The sequence below is a fragment of the Harpia harpyja genome, chromosome 7 (assembly GCF_026419915.1).
Source record: "Harpia harpyja isolate bHarHar1 chromosome 7, bHarHar1 primary haplotype, whole genome shotgun sequence".
Classification (NCBI taxonomy): domain Eukaryota; kingdom Metazoa; phylum Chordata; class Aves; order Accipitriformes; family Accipitridae; genus Harpia; species Harpia harpyja.
Window position 1 is genome coordinate 15,737,499 of NC_068946.1, and position 18,653 is coordinate 15,756,151.

Consider the following 18,653-nt stretch of genomic DNA (forward strand, 5'->3'; position numbering starts at 1 on the left):
GGCTTATCGGCGGCTTTCCTATAGGGCTGGTCTTCATCCGTCAGGGATGTTTAACTTGTAAGAAGTAATAAGCTTAATAGGTTGACTTTATTTAATTATTAATGATCCCTTTCTGTCCTTACAGCTCATAAAACACCCTGTAGGTTGGCAAAACACTCATAATATTGATCAGGAGCCAGAGAGATATTTATTTCCTCTTTGCCCCAGCACACATAAATCTTGGTCCTTTTCCTCGGCAGGCGGGATTTACAGTGGCCTGTTTCTTAAAAGCTTTTCGTAATTAAGGAATAAATACCCATCGGTCTTTGTTTGCTGTCTGGAGCCCTCTTGTTTGCCAGGGACCTATATATCCCTGGTGGGCTTGTGCGCCTTCCCCCTTAGCAACGCAGCCAGGGAGAGAAAGCATGCATGCTAGGAAGCAGTCAACTGCTAAGCACTTACTTTGCAATAGAGTGGGGTCTTCTCCTGCAGAGAGAGGAAGCCCCTGTGTTTTCTCAGCATATTGTTCCCAGCTCCTCTTCCATGCCTCTCCTCCCAGTTCCTGCTTTGCTTGGGGCAGGAAGACACTTTGGAAATTCCTTGCTGCTAGCCCTTTCTTCTCGCTTTCTCTTCTTCTCCCCCCTTTGCTAGTTGCAATTAAAAACATCATGAACCTTTCCCAACATTTCAATCCTGTCTCCCCCCCCCCCGCCTGATGTTTCTCTTTTACCCATCCCAATGTTGCATCGCTGACCCTATCCAAAGCAATGCAGTTTATCGGATGCTTGCGGGGTCATCGCAAAGGAGTTTGTTTAAATGGCAAGCCCCGGCACAACCGGCTGCCCAGCGCTGGTCATTAGGTGATGCATGCTGCTTGCATGCTGGACCATGAAGCTAATGACACATTCTGGGACTCTCCAGGAGTTTGGGAGGTATGGGGGTTAGATTTACTTCATTTTCTTGGAAGAGACACATTAACCTTGTCAGCTGGCCAACAGGAGAGAAAATTTGGCAGTGCTCTTGCTGAGCTGGCCAGGTTACTACTGCGTTAAATGGTTGTACTTCAGTGAGCAACCAGAAATGGCAATACATGGGCATGGCACCTGCACGGCGACGCTCGAGAGACCGTTAGAGGCCTCCTCAGTTCCAGAATTATTTTGTTTAGCAAGAGAGAAGAAAAGATAAAACATTTCAAGAGCTTTTTCATGTTGGCAAAGGTGTGGAGGACAAAACTTCACTTCAAAATGCCTGCACCAATACTGCTTGGTATTTCTGATAGTGGGAAATCAATGCTCTGCCGTGGTAAATACCTGCTGTCTGTTATGTTTTTAATGCAACCTTTCAAAATTTCATCAAGCCTTTTAACAAATGGTGAGTAATTTTAGATAACGAGCAAGGGACACAACATCTTTGTCGTCCTTGTTATTGTTTTGGTAAGACCAAGGTTGCTCTTGCGCTGGAGCTGTTGAATTTTGATGGCAAGTTCTCAGGCTCTCCATCCGCGTGCTGTTTACACAATCTATTCTAAGTCTCCATATGAACATGGCTTTTATTTCCACCCTGCAGATCCTTTTCTTGTTTGCCTTTCATGCCTCTCAGCCAAGTATATGAGAGGGACAAATGAAGTTGAAGGCAGAGGTGAACGGGAGCGAGTAGGAGTAGGATGGAGACTTGATACCAGCGGTACGAGGCTCCTGCTCAGATTTGTCAGTGTAAAACCGCACGCATTTAACCGAGGTGGGAGAGCCACATGGTGCTCTATGGGGCTGAGCTGTGTAGGACGTGGGCTCCTAAATGAGCATCTCTGGTGCAAACCCACAAGTGAGGAATGCAGTGTAGCTCCTGGAGCGAAGTTGTGCTCTAAGCAAATCTGCTTTTTATATTCTCTCATGCTACCCAGTTAGCCCTCCCCCCTTACAATGCCTGGTATTTATGTTTCCAGATAATAATGATGTGATGTGGCTGGCAGAGTAATTTAAATAATTGGACATTATCTTGAGAAGCAAGCACCTAATTAGATCAAAATAAACTGAGAACTGAAATTTTCATCTGTTCCTAATAACCCTTTACCTATGTACAGTATTGCTGCCGTGGCAGAGATTTCATTATTCACACCACTGTACGTACTTAGAATTCACTAGTGATGGAGACTCCTGCAAGAGCAAAGAGCTTAGTGGTATTTTTTGGCCAAGACTTAGTGGTTCATTCCTTTCTTGGTACCGCAGAGTATTTTGCAGTCTTACTCTGTTGTATTTGACCCTTGCATAACGGGTGAGGTTTGAAGTTTGTATCAGCAGTCTGGGTTTGAATGCATAGCTTCAGAGATAAAAGGCTCAAAGAAAGTCTGATCTATAACTGTATTTTTTCTTTCTCTAAGTTTATAATCTATTAATTCCTTTGTGCGTATGCATTGAAAAAATAGCAGCTAGCATGATCACTGAAGAAAAGAAGTCATTTTAGTACATAGGAGGAAGAGGCAGCTCACACCTTCTCCAGCGCTGGGTATCATCAGGACCATCTGAGCGCATGATGATGTTGCCTCTCCAGCACACTGGCTTTAATCTGGTCCTGAGAAAAGGACTCTGCTGCATTTTAAAAGTTCAGTAAAAGAGTCTTGTTTACAGCTGAAAGTCTCTGGTGTTGAGGGGGTCGTTTAGAGTGGAAGTTACTAGGATTACAGCTAAGGGAAGAAAACGAGGGAAATATTTACTAGCCGATGTATGTTTCCTTTATTTTTAGGGATTGGTTCAGTGTCTTTCTCCTGATTAGTTGCTCTTCCTCACATTTTCTCGTACTCTTATTCAGTTGATTTATTTAAAGGTATGTCAGCGCTGGCTGAAATGAAACACTGTGCCTCCTCTTCCTGCTTATTGCTGACCGCTCCAATAATTCATTTTTTAGCTCATTAGCTAACAGGGGATGTGAACAGTGGTCCTCCAGGGAACTGCAATGAGGTTAAGTGATCTACTGCTGACAACTCTGCTCTTGGACTGGCCTTCCTTGGGGGAAATGAAACCTCTACCAAGACAATCCGTGGATCCCAGAAGTGAAATTGGGGCATCAGAGCAACAATTATAGTATTTATGTCTTGTTGTCAGGATTTCTGAGATGAATGCAAGCGGTGGAGCTGAAGCTGTCTTCCAGGAAAGTCCCCAGGACTTCCTGTTCAAAATGAAATGGTTTGTGCCAGAGATGTAGGGAGGGTATCTGTGGACATCGGTTTTCTAGATACACATTCAAAACCAGTCCCTCTACATTTTGGCTGTCCATGAGATGTGGGCAAGCGTGCTTTTCCTCCTACCTCTGTGATAAAGTTTCGTTTTCTACCAAAAATCCAAATGACATATCTTTCTTGTGCTCAGTTTGTACAGTTGAAGAAGATCTAAATCTCATTCGATAGCCGATGTCAGTGACATGCTGCCCCCAAATGTCTGAGGCTTTTAAAACACCTTTATTTTTGTTTGTAGTGTTTGCTGTGCTCCCACCACAACCCTTAATGTGACTCCAGAGGTAGAATTGGGCCTTAACGAACTGGTTACTTGATCATAAGTGCAGGAGAGTGCCTTAAGGAAGGACCATTTGCACCCTCTCCATCACTAATGCAGGTGGCAGCGTGTACCCCTTCCCATTAGATTTATTTTTAAAGGGGTTTTCTGTTCTTCTCCCAGCCTTTTGAGACAGTAGGATAAACATAAGCAGGATTGGGTCGTTGGTGTCTATCCTGCTCTACTATCACTCAAAAGATGGTCTGGGGGAGAGGGGGGATTCATTTGCAGACTTGACTAGGCTAAAAAAATTTTATTAGTTATGTGCCTGAGGTATATTTTGCCTTTAGGACGTATGGGCCTGTGAGAAATAAATTCCCTAAGCCCTGATGTGTGCCACTGTTGCAGAACAGCACAGGTTGAATCACTTCATTTTTCAGTCTGGCACGTTTTAAACGTGTAGTGGATATATTGGTTATACTCTCAATATCTCTATACATGTTTAAAAAACATATGAGATGTTTGTTAAACATCCTGGAAGATACTCTAGATGGATACTGGAAGTAGAACTGTTGCAGTGTTGCAAGAATGCCCATTTTATTGTAAAATACTGCATGTTACTTTATCCTCCTCATGGCACTGGTTCTAGTTTGGATTTTTACCTTAAAAAAATACAAATACAAAAAACATGAATTAAAGATGCAATAGTAACAGAAGTCCTTTTCTTCCTCCTCTCCATCTGGAATACCTGAACTGATACTCTGTTTATCAGATCCTGCCATCAAAGGTTAATTTGCAGCTCCCCAAATGGGTGTTTGGGTTTTTTTGGTGTGTCTTTTAGCTTGCAGGAGTTATTCAAAGGTTTGATTTAAACGAAGCGCTCTTTGTGTTAATTTTCTGTTTGTACTTTTTCTCTGAAAAAAAAAAGCCCTGGACCTGTTTGTAAGGTAAATTGTGCTGGGGTAGAGAAGCGGATGCTTTGGGAAGCTGTGCCCTTTGGGAAGCTGTGCCCGAAAGCATCCAGGGAGGTCAAAGCAAGGTCGCTCCACATGTACCAGGAAATGATGCAAAACTAATCCAGATTTGCTGTTGGAAGGATCTGTTTACATAAGCATTTAAAAACAGATTAGGGCTAACCTGACACTAGATTACTGGGAGTAGTGTAAACATGGCTGAAAGGCGTAAACAGAGCTTTGCCTTTTGTACTCCCGGAGGAGAAAATCTGTCACCAGTAACATGTTGCCCAGCTTAGGTGATGTATATGGTTTTCACAGGCCGAACAGATTACCTGAGGTACCTCTAAATAGAACTTTGTCTAGGGCTAGATCTCTTAGATCATATAATTGTATGGTAATTTTTTTAATGGAGAGTCGAGGGACTTGTTTGTAGTCCTTGTTCTCCTGTAACCTAATAGCATCCAGAAAGTTTTTGATAGTTCTTTGACATATCAGGAGGAAATGGTGCCTCAAAGTATTGTTTTGGTGGTTTGCATTTTGGAAAAACAAACAGAGGAACCATCCATATGCCTTTTGCATTGGAAACATTACTCAACTTGTAGAAGGAAAAAGGCACCCCTGCAAGCAAGGCTATGTCTTCAGGGCTTGCATTCCTGTCTGAAATGCAAACCCAGGTGCTGCGTTACTTCTGGTCTTAGATACAGAAATTTGGTGCATTTTCTGTAATGTATTTTGCAGCACAACCTCAATGTGGAACCAGGCTGCCTGTTTTGTCTTTGGTCTTCGGTCTTCATGATGGTGAGCGCTCTTGCACTGACCTCTTGCCAGCCCTCAGGGCAGCCCTGGGTTTTTTAAGACCTCCTGGCTGTTGTGATCTTATGACCCCATAGGCACAGCATCCACCGAGGGGGATCTCGGGCATTGCATTAATATGGCTCAGTAACGATGAGATGGGTGACACAAATATTGCTGCAAATACGAGGCTCGGGTGAACTGTTTCTTGCCAAAAATTTGAAGGGGGAATAATTTTCTTGTTGATTAACTGCTGTTTGCTAGTGTACTGGTAGCTGAACTGCCACCATTTAGAGGCAGGGAAGCCAGGTTAGAGTGACCTGTCTCCTTTGGCTTCTCTAGGGAAGAAAAAGAGCGCTGGATACGTGCGAAATACGAGCAGAAGCTCTTCCTTGCCCCACTGCAGTGCTTGGAGCTTTCTCTGGGCCAGCATCTCCTGAGGGCTACAGCAGAGGAGGATTTGCGGACTGTCATCCTGCTCCTTGCCCACGGGACTCGGGAAGAGGTGAACGAAACCTGCGGAGACGGTGATGGGCGCACTGCCCTCCACTTGGCGTGCAGGAAAGGAAACGTGGTGTTAGTGCAGCTCTTGATTTGGGTAAGTACGTGGCATCCAGGGGAAGGGGCTGGCTGGGTTGGCTTTTGCTTGGCTGTCCCCCTCAGCAGGACCTCCCAGACCTGCTACTTGAGGGTTTCACAAAGAGTTCGCTGGTGTCCTGAGCCTGGATGTTCTTCACTGCATGCTCTTAAAAGGCAGCAGCATGATAAAAAAGTATGTTTCTGCCTGTCTTCTGCTTGACGGAAAGTAAAGGAGAACATAGGAAATGAGGAAGGGGAGGTTCCCCTAGCACCTGTTTGAAACACCACTGTGGCAAATTTCGTTCCCCACTTGTGCCTCTCCCCGTAGAAACCTTTACGTGTGTGACTCAGTGCTGCTCACGTTGTCAGGCTGGTATCCCGCCCGCTCCCTCTTCTCCCTCTCCGCATTCTCACTTAAATTTAAACCTATCTCTCCCAAATCTGCTCCCTCTATTTAACGCTCTGTTGACACTGCAGCTTCCAACAACACATCTCTTCTCTCTGTAGTATGGCGTCGACGTGATGGCACGCGATGCCCATGGAAACACGGCATTGGCCTACGCCCGGCAGGCCTCCAGCCAGGAGTGCATTGACGTTCTCCTCCAGTACGGCTGCCCCGACGAGCGCTTCGTCCTCATGGCCACTCCAAACTTGTCCAGGAAGAACAATAACCGGAACAACAGCAGCGGAAGGATGCCCACCATCATCTGAGGAGCTCACTCGTATATTCGCTGACCTGAATTACATCCGCAGCCTCATATTCCTCCATCCCCATCACGGCTCTGCTCTGTAAGTCTGGTAACTCTCCTTTTCCCTTTTCCCTTCAGTACATCCCTGTCCCATCCGGAAACGGCGCGTCTGGAGAATGCGAGGGGATGAGAAGGAGCAAAAGGGGCTGCAGAGAAAGCAGTTGTTTCAGTGACAGCTCTCCAACAATGGAAGCAAGTGGGCGAGAGCGCGTGGGTTGAGCAGGACATGCCGCGCATAGCACCGGGACCATGGGAGAGCGGTCGTCCTCAGGGGGGGACGCAGGCTTCCTGAGCGTGGAGGGAAGGGGCGGAGGGAGAGGCGAGCGAGAGGAGAAGGAAGGAGAGATGGTGACTTTCCGTAACTGACAGTTAAGCACATCAGTACATTTCACCTCTACCAAACGCAACGCCTGGATTTCATTCTCTTCTCTGAAGAGCTTGACGGCATAAATCAGAAGCAAGCACAGAGTTTGTCAGGTTTGAAGCTCCTATGATGGTATGTGTCAAATCAGTTGTAGCTAATCTGTCCGGGGAGAATACTGGCTTCATTACACTTGTATAGTTGAGTTCTTCCAGCATTACCGCTGTTTAATAGAACATGATTAGTCATCACGGAGAAAAAAGCATATTAGCTGAGGAGGTAGTTACATGGCACGCTTCGGTGATTGCTTGGATGTGATTGCAATATTCTTAGAAGCATCATATTATCTCAGACATGTTCTTTCAAGCCCTTGGAGCCCTCCTTTCTAAATTCACTGTCATAATTTAGTATCTGTTTAATTTTTCAGTCCAAAGAGAGGAAATGAGTTGCTGAGTGTTATTTGACTGCAGTCTCCTTGGTGTAAAAACAAAATGGAAAAAATAAATAAGAGTAACTACGAAACACAAAAAGGAATAATGAATACTGCTAAGGAAAAACATTTCAAGTACGTTTAGTGAAATTAATAAACGCATTAAAGGCTAATATTTTTTCAGCCAGCAGAAATAGGTTCTGTCATTTTGCCAAGGTAAATGTGTTGAGTTTTTGGTCACTCCTGTGATGCATTGCCTAACTTATACAGATTTTTGTATTGTGTCTCTAGATTATATGTATGTAAAATCTATTTGAATAAAAAAAACATAAATATGCATTGATTTTTTTTTTTTAATACAGAAAATGACATCTCTGTTAATTTATAAACTGTAATGGATGTGAACTAAATAATGTGCAACTAGTTAGGATCTGTGGGTTACAGATCATTGTACGTTGAAAACATTCCCAGCAGTGAACTCTTGTTTCCATCGCAAGCCTTTGAGGAACATATCAGGAGGAGATTATGGCACGTTTGACATGGAAAAAAAAAGTGTACGAGACCTTTTAGAAAGGAAAAAGAGGCTGTTTCTCAGCGCTGTAAATATATTTTACTCCAGAAGTCACGAAGCTTTCACAAGCCAAGACAAAAAGCCCTAGCCTGGCTGTGGGAAGATCAGATTTGATTAAGTTCCGAACTGATAGCCTTCACCGCAGCGGGCAGGGCATGGCTGCGCTTGACTCCCAACTTGGCTGCTTTCTGGAAGAAAAATGGCTTGTGAAAGTAGCCTGGACAGTTCATTTGAATTCCAAGTTTTAATACTTGATTTGATTATTTTGGTATTACCAGGCAGATCCCAGCTTCTCCTGTTTTCAACAAAGTAGGATTCTGGCACGGGGAAGCAGGCTGTACAGGTTTTGGCAGGCAGAAAAGTGATTTTTTTTTTAAGTGGCATATGGCAATGTGAAGATGGGGGAAGGGTATATCACAGAGAAAGTTGAAAACTCAACTGAACTCGATGGCAAAGGAGCAATTATGTGAAGGCAGTGAGGTGCACACAGCATAGTAATTTGCAAATCTACCTGCTTGTATGTATTTCCCAAGCCTTCAGTGGTGTTCTTCCTTGGGGCTCTGGATTTCATTTGGCATACAGATGGGAGGAGTGTAGCAATTGCTAAATAAAGTGTACGTGGACAAAACGTGAAGGAAAAAAATGAAATCTGGTTATCTTAAGGAAAAAAAAAATCAGAAAATTACAGATTTGATGTAAAATCATCAAGTAGTGGAAGAAAAGCGAGCCTCAAGGTGGAAGCACGAGAACATTGACCAGCTTTTCCTATTCGGTGGTGTTCTCATTTGTACTTTGTTACTGTATAGACCTTTGACTATTTGGGGGGGAGATCTTTCTTCAACCAGCCTAGGCTGGCTGCATCAGAGTAAGGCTACAGCTGATTCTCTTCATACTGGGATAATTTTAGTTGGTTTTTTTTTTTCAGTTGAGGAAGGGTGTCTGTTATAATTGCTATTTCTCCATCATTCCCATGCAGCTCCCTGACCTTTGGTACTTACGGGTGGGCCTTCAGCGATGGGACAACCCATCTAATGTGCAGCTGAAGGGGATGCTGTGAAGCCCGCTGTGTCTTGGTGCTCATGAGCTTTACACCCCTACGGGGGGACGCAGCGGGGGTTCAGGAATCGCAGTTCATCGTCCCAAAGGTGCTATAGCTGCCTGCTGTTCCCCTGGGAGCATCAAGGGCATTTGTATCCGAAAACCAAGTCCAATGTTTCAAATATGTGGTAGGCAGATTTGCTGCTGTTAAGTTCTCAATGCATGTTCCATTTCTGAGCTGGTTTTTTTTCCTAATTGAAAATATTTTCTCTACGTAATTTAATGCTCTCTTTGGGCTACCTTCTTCTTACAAAGCTGAGTGATGTTAGAGAAACAAGGGCAGCCAGGCTGTCATGCAGATTTCAGGTCAAAGAATTATACATTCCTTTCACAAAAATTTTCTGAAGGTGAACATTGAAAAAACACAGAATATTTTTAGGAGAGGAAATTCCACTGTATCGTAGGAAAAATGGTACATCCAGGCTAGCCAACTAATAACCTCATACTTTAATTAAGCAGTAACACAGTTGCTTTTAACCTAAAGACAGGTTTTTTTCCCTTGGAGGTGTAAGCATTGGCAGTACCTATGTTGAAGTGGCATAGACTATGTGATGACTTCCCCCAAACGTTTGGGGGTCTGCAGGGAGGATACCCGGTCGTGCGTGCAGCAGCAATCCCTTCGAAAGACAGGACATCACCCAGCACTGTCTCTCCAAGTCAGGAGAGACCTCTGGCACTACAGCTGGTGATGCTCCAGCCACGGGAGAACAGAGCCCGAGGTCCGTGCCTCGTGGAGTGTTGGCTACTGCATCCCCTGTTCAAATGGGTTTGATTGGATGGCTGTGAGAAGTTGTGTGGCACCTCCTGAGCTAGCGGGACAGGCCACCTGGCAAGGAAAGTCAGGCCAGCGTAGACTCCATCCCCTTCTTGCATGGTGAAGGAGAGGAGGGGAAAGCCCTTCCCACCACAGCTGAGAGCGAGGGTAGAGGAAGTTCTCCGTGGCTGGAGCCTGGCAGGGCTTGGCTTTCTGAGCCAAGGTCTCTGGCCTCTGCATGCTTTTCAGGGGATGCATTTGCACTTTGCAAAAAGGATGTGCTTGAAGCCGTCCAGGTGCGGAAACAGGCAATATGTACCGACACTTGGAGAACCTGCAGGAATCGTTCCCCTTGCTTTCGCTCTGTTAACCCGTCCTTTTTCTGTTCTTCGTCTCGCGTTTAGCCCCTCTCGTTGCTTTTATGGAACCCACTTGCCAGGCTATTTACGCCCTTTGAGCATGTTATGAGCAAATTAAAAACAAATTGAGATCCAGTCAGTAAGAAATCCCAGCAGAAACATGTTAGCTAAAGCTGTTTTCTCCGAAAATGGGGTCCGCGGCTGTGGTTTTCAATGCATCCCCCATTTAACCCTTTTCATCATCCCAGATACCTTTAAATCCCCCTTCCTCTGCACTTTATCCACAATGACTAAAACACTAGAAGTGAGTCAGCCGTTGCTATTAACATCAGCACTTTCCTTCTATTTATTTTAAGCTAATTGCTGTTGAACAATGTAGATGAGTCGGATGTGTTGTATCTGGCATCTGAACCTTGATACTCCCGGAGCTGAGGAGGGTTTACTTTTCCTCACTATTTATGAAGAAATAAGATCTAACCTTTGGAAAATTCAGGGTCCCGCCAGTGCAGAGATTTGGCCAAGGGCTTCCATTACCAGATTTCTGATTTCGTTGCTAAAAGGGGACAGAAGAAAGGCTATTTTTGGAGAACCTTTGTATATTCTGAGCTAGGTGCTGCTCAGAAAGCCAGGTGAACTCCTGGAAGGTAGGGAGGATTTTTAAGCATTTGGGCATAGTGTAGAATAACTGTGTTAACATTAATATTGTTTAATTTGCTGTCTTTTCCCTGTTTCCTTAAATTATGTGTGTTAGTGCAAAAAAAGCTTTAGCTGCACTTGGAGATTTCCCCTGGCCAGAGGAAGCTGAGTAACATAGGGAGAGGACTAGAGGTGGGAGTGCAGATACGGGCTTAGAAATGATCTCCGGCACTGTAATGTAGTATAGTTAGATTATATGGGGTTTGGATAGCTTCATCTTTTATATTTGTATGGAGATCGGGAAAAATGAAGTACTTTGTAGTTTCTAGTATAAAGTAGTAATAGTGGAGACAAGCACAGATTTCACAAGGGAGTCCCAAAGGGGCCCTTTCCAAATGTCTCGGGGAGCCACGTTTGCACCTTAACAGGGAACAAATGGTCATTGTGGCTGGAGGGACTCAAGGTAAAGGAGGACAGCGTTGGGGACCAAACCTAGGGCAGCTTGGCTGGATAGGAGACAACTTGGCCATCAGCATCTCATTGTCAAGCATCTTCGTTTCCCCTCTGGTGGCTGCTACAGCGATTCATACGTGGGATCTCCGGCTATTAGTCTTAGATCCTCAGTTCAACATCTCCTTCCATTCTTGGTGATTTGTGGGTAAAATTTACTGCGTAGAAAACCGGTTTTGGATGTTCTTGTGTTTGCTGCATAGCAGAAAAAAAAACCACTCCAGAGTAAAGTTCTTTTCAAGGTAGAAGAACACTACCCCAAATTAAAAGGTTCTGCAATGCGTTTTGACTTCTTAAATTCTAAGCTACAAAAAGAAGGTTGGTTTGAATGGTTTTATTAGAAAATAATCTCCCGTTTGAAAAAATAGAGGGGTAATAGAGCAACATACCCAAAGCTGTAGGTAGGTAGATTGGTTGTATTACGATATTCTAGGTTTGGTTTTGTTGTTTAGCATGGGCCAGTTTTTAAAGTAAATATTGGGTGATCTCATCTCATGACAGTTTACCTTGAGTTGACTGAATCTGTCTCACGTTTTAAAGGGAGGTTCGAAGGGTTTTGGCCAAGATTTTCAGGAGCTGTGAATAGTTCGTGTTTTGAGAGGAGGATTGCATGATTTCTGAAAATAAAAGGTTGTTTGGGGGTTTTTTTAGAGCTATCTTAAGCCCCAAATCACTAGGCATGCTTCTGGTCACCTTGGCCCCTGTGTTTCTTTTCAGGTGACAGCAATATGTGGGTGAATTAACTCCCATCATTTACTACCGTTCACTGAATGTTCAGGAGGACTTTTGCTTGTGGGCGGTTGAAATAAAAATGTCTTTGCGCATTTCAGCAGTTTTAGCCTCTTCATCTCTGTATGTCTGCCTGTCTCCCAAATCCCTGTGGTATATTCAAGTGGCAGCGGTCAGTTCTGTTGACAGGCAGAGCTTCAGCTTTCTCTTGGCTATGAACTTTCTGGATGTGTGTTTAGCTTCCAGTACTAAGGATTGACTATTTTGCAGTGCTTCAGAGCTAGTAATTTTTACCTGTGTGTTATGTACAAAACGTGAAGGGGGGGTGGGGGTGGGGATGCTTACAGAGGTCTAACGGCATGTGTTTGGGATGACCATGTTGCTTGCTGGCAGTGAATGCACCATCAGCTTTTTTGTGTATGCCCCGTTTTCCAGAACTGATTGGTGATTTTTTGTTTTGGAGAACTGAAGTAGCTGAAAACACTTCCCTGGTCCTCTTGGATGACAAGGTACAGGGAGTAAAACCCCTCACAGCAGACAACTTGATAGCGTCTGATCTGTTCTGAAGGCAAACCCCAAGCTCGTGCAGGACCAAGGAAGGGTTTTGGTGCTGAAGGTGAGTTGTTATTTGGCAACTCATTCCCAGAACTGGGGATTGAGTTGATCTGAAGTGGTGGATGAAGTGCAGTCAAAGTGGTTTGGGTCCTAAAATAAAGGCGGTGTATCACATGGAGGTCACTAACTACACATGCTTTGCTTTTAGTGTGCATATGTGTGCTTATATATGCATATATGCTCTACATACTGCTGTTAGCAATTGTGGAAATGTACATGCACGCATTTACACATTAACCAGAATCTATAGCTAGAGCCAGGTTTTCAGTTAGATGTTTCTAAACGGGCGAGTTTCCCAGCTTGAGTAAGACCAGCCATTTCCAGGAGCGCAGGAGGCAGGCGTGGGATGGAGGACACCTGCTCAAGGGATGGAGAAATGCAGGAATGTGAGGTACAGGCTTACTGGGGCTCTTGCGAGCCATCAGACACTCAGGACTTGCACAGATACCTGCCTCAGAGGTATTAAAAAAAAATCCAGTTCCTTCAGGCAGTAACACTCAACTTGAGAAAACCTTTAAGTTGGCCACCGGGACTGAAGTAGCCCCCTTGCTTGAGAGAAGAAATCCCAGCTTTCCAGCCCTGGGGGTGTTACTGTGGGAAACACCAGGGAAGGAGATTCCAACGGTGAAAAGGACAGAGGACTTGCTGCTCAGAGGCCCTTTCTTTTATATAAATCTGCTTGAGACTCAGCTTACTGGCTGAATTTAAGTGTGGGACCAGCGGGCTGCCCTCCTGTAGCTGATTCAGAGATGCTTTGGGTCCTGCTGCTGTTTGTAGGGCCGTTGGGGATGATGGTGGTGAGATGTTTCTGAAGAGCATTCTCCAGGTGGGTCCTTCCCCAAGAGCAGCTCCTCATCCCTCCCTCCATGTGTTCTTGGCCATTAAGCTCTGGCCCCAAAATTTTGCCCTGAGGGAGCCACAAACCTCAGCTGAAGTGCTGAGGCTTTGCATGTACTGAGTAGTCCAGGGAAACTTGACCAAGTGTTGCTCGCACCATTTCTACCCTTGCTTTCAGTTTATAGTCCTATCAGGGGAAGTCAATAGGGCGAGGGCAAGTCTGGCAGGGCGAGAAGGATGTTTGCTGGAGCTAGGCAAGGTATGGTAGGAAACATGGCTGGGTGCACAGAGATGGTGGGAGGATCTTTTATTTCCCCTTCTCACACCTGTGACAAAAGAATTACTTTGAAATGCTGTTGAAAACCCCTCGAAGCATTTCTTCCGATGTATCCAGGGATTCAAATGGATTCTCCATTGAATCTACTGAGCTCATTTTGCCAGTCCACGGGGAAAATAGGACGTACCCATCCTCTGAAAGCACAGCCCTTTGCTCCATGGAAATACCAAGTTTCCAGGGGACCGCATGCTTTTGGCCCAGCTCTCTTTTACTATTTCAATGTCAAGAGCATCTTTCACTTGTAGCAGATGGCTTGCGTTGGTGGGTGCACAGACTGAAGGGGGATTTGGGAGAGGAGTGTCTTTTAAAACACCAGGGACTTGTCTTGTGTAACTCTTGCCTTTGGACTCTGGTTTGGAGTTGCTGGGGGCCTGATTCTGCAGCTCCTGCTGCCTTAAACTGCTTGACTGCAGCAGGGTTTGGGCATATCCCCAATGCTTTGTCCACGTCCAAGGCAAAACAGCTTCAAGGCGGCTGAGTTGGGTGTGGATGGGCTGTATCCTGACCTCTCTGAAGTCGGAGTTTGGCCCCTGGTTTCAGCGAGGTTGTGATTTGAGGTTCAATCTAGCCAGCACCTTTATTTTGGGAAGCACCATCGGCACCGCTTGGGAAGTGGATGTGTACGCTGGTTTGTTTTCTTGATTCTTTAATACCCTGTGACCGCCTGCAAAGGCTAGATTTTATGTTCGGCCATGTTTAGCCCCCAAGTTTTTCAATTTTTCTGCTTTGTGATGTTTGTCTTTCTAGTTGGGATGGGGAGAAAGGGAGCCCAGGTGAGTAGGGACACCTGAGACCTCTGCCTGGGGTAGAGGCAGAAGATACCTAGCACATGACAGGCTTTATAGCAAGTTTAGGGGTTTGGGGGTTGGGGTTTTTTTTCTGTTTCTGTAAATAGTAATGTATAAATGATGACAAGACAAGTGTGGAAATTATTAAAAAAAAAAGTCTTTTGTTGTTGTTTTTATATTACCTCATTCAGCAAGTTTGTTTTACAATGACTCAATGATGCTTTATTTATATTGTTTGTACTGTAATTAAACCGATTGACAAACATTTCACTTTGCTTGTTGTTTCATATGATTTTGGTTTGATTAAGTATGCCAGTTTGTATTATGTTTCCCTTTCCTCTCTCTCCGCGTTGAGATTTTTGTGTCAGCTGTACAGTATTCTGAATAATTAAAAAAAATAAATAAATAAAAAAAAGGAACAAAAGTTGTAAAGTACTGCAGGGAGAGGCTGCTATATTGTATAGGTCTCTTTCTAATAAAGACAAGAAAACTTGTTCGTCACAGCTTGCTTCTTTGCTTGAGTCTTCATTGCCAAGTTATTGAGATACACCTGCCCTGGCCCCACTTTCTTCTCGTATTAATGATGAGATACTGTCACTCTTTGCCAGTAATAAAGATGAAGTATTATCCGAGACCTGGGATGTCAGAAGAGCCGGTAATGGTGCAAATTGATAAATTAAAAAGCAATAAGTCAACCGGACTGTAATGGTGTATATCTAAGAGTTCTGAAAGTGCTTATGAACTGAATGACAGATCTCCCAGCAAAAATATGCGAGCTTTCATTAAAAACAGTTATTCTCCCCGAGGAAGAGAGAGTAGTAAATGTTGCACCTAGGCTTTAAGAGTCTCTGGAGGAGATCCAAGGAATTAGGCCAGTAACGGTTACATCTGTATCTGCTAAATTGGCTGAAATGATCATTTAAAATAAGAATAATAAAACATCTTTAAGGTCATGGTATGGTATGGTCTAATCACTTCTTTGAAGGAAAATCATGGCGCTCTGTTAGGCTTCTCTGAACAAGCCATTTAAAGCCCTGAACAATGGGCAGCTGATTGACATTTATTTACATTTTTAAAGGTCGTGGCCGGAGTACATCATGAAAAGAAATCAGGGAATCTAGGTAGGCCCAAGGAGAAGACAAAATACTGCCCTGATGCAGAAGGTTGAGAGATGGGATGGAGAGGGAAGCAAGAGGTGATGGGTTTTCACCTGAGCAGACTGGTAACTAGCCACATAGCAGAAGGGTCCCTGGCAGGACCAGTGTGTCTCGATGGGTTGGCAATATGGTTAAGTGATACCAATGGCTCTGGAAAAACTACATAAAGCCAAGAGAGCAGTGTGGTATCAAGGTGGGTACACAGAGAATAGCAGATAAAATTCAGTAAATGTGCATTAATGGGGCGGGGGGCGGGGGGAAGAGATTACTTAAATAACATGCCCTGGGCTGGAGAAAGAAATATAAGATTTCAAGATCCATAAGGGCACTGTGGAGCAAGACAACCAATGCTACGGTTTGGCCACCTATGCTTGTCCCACCTTGTACAAGACAGAGAAATAAGGGACGTTCAGAAATTAGTAGAGCTATGAAGAAGTGGAAAAAGTGGGGAATTTCCCTCAAAAAGAGACACAAAGAGGGGGATATGATAGCCATAGACAAGCAGTGGAGAAGCAGCAGACTGGAGATGTCTTTTCCTGGTCTTGCACCCAACACGGTGCATGGGCTGATACCAAAGGGCAGCATGGTCAAAACTGGTACCAAGGTGGACAGGCTCTCCAATGCATCACAGGACCGGAGACCTCGCTGCAGTGGGATTTTGCTGCAGAGAAGACCTGGCCAAGAGGGGAAAGGTGAGCTTGCATCTTCACAGACGGAGCAGGACTGCCCACAGTATGGGATTGGGGTTTTTTTTGGTGTTATCTTTTATATCTGCTTGTGCCTTGGCCTAAATTTGTTCATTCTTCAGGTTATTGCTCATCCCATCAAGTCTCCTGCCTGCAGGGAGCTGTCGGTTCTGTCCTGTCTGATGGGGACTTGTTTGGGGTTTGGGGGACGTTTTCTGTTTCCTTCTCTTCAATTCTCCAAGTGCTTCAGGGAGGCTGTAGCAGCACTGGGTAGGGGGATGAAAAACTACAGGACTGCTTGTGTATTTTTATTTTTCTCTCTTTTTTGGGGGACAACATCGCCGTTTTGTCACACAGCAACTGTATGTCTTTGTTCTTGAGAGGTTTTCCCACCCTGTTTAACCCCATCATGCATTCAACCAGCACCAAAGCAGGAGGTGGGTGCTTTGTGTTCTTCCCTTGTGGATTTGAAATGTGAACTTCAAACGTGGGAGAACTCGTTTTGGATTCCCCTGGGGTGTAAAGCTATAGTAGGGCTTTTTTTAGGAGTGATCTGTCCCTCCTCTCCTTCACCCTCCTAAAGGGGTATGGGTTTCGATTTTGTAATGGGCATGGCTGGCTGCTCGCTTTAACAACCCTCCTAAGATCTGGCCTCTCCTGGAAGATCCTGGTGCCAGGGATGGTGGAGCAGATCTAAGGATGTCTTTCATGCCCACATTTCTCACCTACCCCAAGCCTACCCCCATGTACCCCTGAAACACTCTCAGCTGGTGGCATTCACCAATGCCTACGAAAAAAAGAAAATACCCTACTGCAAAGCAACAGGGGTCAGAAAGAGATTTTTGAAGGAGAACTATTGATTCCCATAATGAGAGTAGGGGAAACTCCCCTTTTTTTTCTTTTTTTTTTTTTAAGAAAAAAGCAATTGCTGTAAAGACCAGGCTGTTGCTCTGCCATAAGGCCTTGCTGTGTGTTTCCACCCTTGCCTACAAAGGATTAGCTTTGACGGATGCTGGGAGCACCAGCTCAAGAAACCTGCTCCAGGGCCCAGAAGACGCTTGCTCTGTAGGTACTGCATGCTTTTAGCCCTCATTCAAAATCATTCCCTTGGCAGGCGTGCTGTTTCTTATTTGTTCTGTAACACAAATCCAAACTGGTATGAAGGGAGCGATGGGATGAGATGACTGAGGACAGCACCCACAGCGATCACATGCAATGCGATGGTAGGATGGGGCTGACCCTTTCTGGTAAACAGCTTTGTTTTCCAGAAGAAAGCCAAGCTCACCTAAAATCAGCTGTTTTCATTAACAAAAGAAAACATTTGATACTTCATGAATACCAGGTAAGACTAGCCTTAAAGAGCCAGGTCAAACATCCACCCACACCAACACTTTTTCTCCGCCTGTGGCCAAAAGCCAATGCTGGAGGAGTGTAAAACCAGATTATACGGGGCTTTTGCTATGTATTTCCCCAGCCTGTAGCTGTTTAAAATTCAGGGGCTTCCGCGCCACCTGTTTTTGGTGAGTTTAGCCATCCTCAGTGGACTTCTCTTCCATCAGTTTGGCTGATCTCCTGAATCTCTCGAAAGCTTTGAGCATCCACAGTATCCTGCATCAAGGAGTTCCCCAGCTGAACCAAGTGGTGGTGAAGAACCACCATCATCTTCCTCCCCCTTCCCCCCCTCCCTTTGCACTACCCTGGGGAGGAATGGTGGCAGTGGGACCCCTTGGTTCAGAGTGACAAGGCCCAATTTATCTTCCTGAGGGCCCTTCCCAGGGGCAGCACATGTCGCTCATGCCCAGAGTTGCTCAATGACTTGGTGGCAGGAGATGGAATTGGTGTCCAGAGATGCTGCTCAGAAACTTGACCTTACCCTGACTGTGAAAAACCCAGCAGAAATCCAGGCTGGGGAGCAGTGTGTCCCACACAAAACTCTTCTGAGCCCAGCATCACCTGCCTTCGAGCTCATCCTTCTGCCCTTTTTTCTCTAAGCTGGATCTGAGGGAGGTGATGCTTGCAGGGAGAAGCAGGCAATGTGGTTTTTTCCCCAGTGAGGTTTTCCTATAGCATTGCAATTCCCACCCAAGCGATGCCCAGAACATGACTTGGGAGAATGGAAAAGACCTTTAAGACCATCGAGTCCAACTGTAAAGAGAGAGCACAGACTGCAGGAGTTACCAGGAGGGCGCATTAGAAAAACGTGGTTACTCCTGGTGAAACCACTAAATGTGCAGTAGGAAAACCA

General features: G+C 45.0%; 1 protein-coding gene across 10 annotated transcripts in view; it reads left to right on the forward strand.

Moving 5' to 3' along the window:
• Positions 1-15,068, forward strand: part of AGAP1 (ArfGAP with GTPase domain, ankyrin repeat and PH domain 1) — a 402,057-nt gene extending 386,989 nt beyond the window's left edge. For all 10 annotated transcript variants that reach the window (XM_052791201.1, XM_052791202.1, XM_052791204.1 and 7 more), the window contains 2 exons: positions 5,555-5,810; positions 6,299-15,068. In XM_052791201.1, the coding sequence (XP_052647161.1) occupies positions 5,555-5,810; positions 6,299-6,502 (460 nt within the window). In that variant the 3' untranslated portion in view covers positions 6,503-15,068. The remainder of the gene's footprint in view (positions 1-5,554; positions 5,811-6,298) is intronic.
• Positions 15,069-18,653: the final 3,585 nt, after the last annotated feature.